Below are 1,733 nucleotides of genomic sequence, written 5' to 3' on the forward strand. Positions count from 1 at the left end.
AGCCGTTTGGTCTAACGAGGACACGAGGGAGGGCATTCCTGGTAAACCCCCGAGTGTTCCCTCTGCTCGATGACTACAATTGAATTTCTTAAACCTGGACTAGATCTTGCCTCTGATTAATTACAGTTTAGCAGCTTAAGAAGAGGGATCCACTCCTAGAATGTGATGTAACAGACAAGGGGAGCAGCACAGAGAGGGAGAGAAAAGGACACTTGTCCCTTCAAGCTCGGCTCAACTCTCATTATTAGTGCATTAGTGCAACATTTCCTGGAGAGCAATATCCAACAAAATTTCAAATGTACCTAGGAATTGTACTTTTAGGAATTCCACATATACATCCACAAGCATAGATATAGGTACAAAAGAATGCTCATTGCAGCAATGTTTGTAGGAATGAAAAATAAGGGACTCTAAATGACCAAAAACAGGAACTGGATAATGAGAATACTATGCAACTGTTTTTTAAAAAGTGGTGGTGGTGGTGGTGGTGGTCTATGCTTTTATGCTCTGGTAGGGAGGGAGAGGAGTTTACATTCAACTTTATACCTTTCTGCATTGTTTGAATTTTTTGAGTATGTAAATGTATTACTTTTATAATTTAAACAAAGCAAAAAAATTTTTTTAATTAAAAAAAAAAATCCTGCATGTCACTTCTGTGAATTCCTCCTATTACTAACACTCCCCATTCAGCCTTTCCTCTCTAGCATCTCATATTTATTATAATTATTAGCAGCCTGGTGGTGAGATAGGCTTCATGGGTTCTAGTGAGGTAGCTTTCTAATTCATCCCTCAGTTGGGTTTTTAAGATAAAATTCAGCACTGGGCACATCTCTGAAATTGTTCATAAGGCAGAGATTAACTTTATAAATATTTTAGGATCCATTCACCATTAGGATCCCTGTATTGTCTGCCCCATCCCCAAATATACAAAGAAAGCTCTACCTTGGAGGGCTTGTACCCAAACAGCATTACAACAGCTACTTTAAAGTCCTCTCTGCTTAGATAGCCTTTGTTGTCTTCATCACATGCTTTGAATACCTGAGGAAAATTAAAGTACCTTTAGTTAAGATTAAAAAACCGTCTGTTCCATTATTTTTATTACTAGGGTATATTAAATTTGAACCTCAGAAATCTAAAACTCAGCCCAGCTGTAGGGCTCGAAAATGGAGTTTTATTATCCTACTTTTAATTCTCAAGAAATCTTAATGATGGGCTAAAATTTACCCCCTCAAAAGTTCCAAAGACTTAATCGCTAAACTGACGCAAGTTAATTCCTTTAAATCATTGGGTTAATCTATCAAAAATTCGGTCCTAGAATTAGGAAGGTGAGGCAAAGGGGCTGGCTTTGACAGGAGGGAGGAGAGATGCAGATTAGTTAGTAAACTCTGCGGCAGTGGAGAAGGAATTTAGAAGTAGCCAGAACTCTGGACAGGGAGCCAGAAGCCTTGCAGCCCTAGGCTGTCATTAATCATGACACTTTGGAAGGATAGTCCACTCCTTGTCTATGCAACGAGGCTGAGTAAAATCCAGGCGGGGTGACCAAAGTGAGAGCCCCGAGTCAAGTTAAAGTCCGAGACTCAGCCCTCCGGACACCTACTTCCACCAACTTCTTGCGTTCTGAGGGGCTGGCTTCCCACGTCCGCGGCTGGGCGCCGGCCTGGGAGAAAAACATCGCGACCGCCACAACCGAGTCAGTACAGCGGAACCCGCGACCTCCGCAGCCAGACACTGAC

The 1,733-nt window shown here is 41.7% G+C and overlaps 1 protein-coding gene across 8 annotated transcripts in view; it reads right to left on the bottom strand.

The window, feature by feature from the left end:
• The window catches only part of EFCAB11 (EF-hand calcium binding domain 11), a 123,013-nt gene extending 121,286 nt beyond the window's left edge, over positions 1–1,727 (bottom strand). For all 8 annotated transcript variants that reach the window (XM_011357131.2, XM_023528854.1, XM_023528853.1 and 5 more), the window contains exons 1-2: positions 1,598–1,727; positions 943–1,038 (exon numbers count right to left, since the gene is read on the bottom strand). In XM_011357131.2, coding sequence (XP_011355433.1) covers positions 943–1,038; positions 1,598–1,672 — 171 coding nt within the window. In that variant the 5' untranslated portion in view covers positions 1,673–1,727. The remainder of the gene's footprint in view (positions 1–942; positions 1,039–1,597) is intronic.
• Between the last annotated feature and the right edge of the window lie 6 nt (positions 1,728–1,733).

Source organism: Pteropus vampyrus, unplaced genomic scaffold, assembly GCF_000151845.1.
Source record: "Pteropus vampyrus isolate Shadow unplaced genomic scaffold, Pvam_2.0 Scaffold32, whole genome shotgun sequence".
Lineage (NCBI taxonomy): Eukaryota > Metazoa > Chordata > Mammalia > Chiroptera > Pteropodidae > Pteropus > Pteropus vampyrus.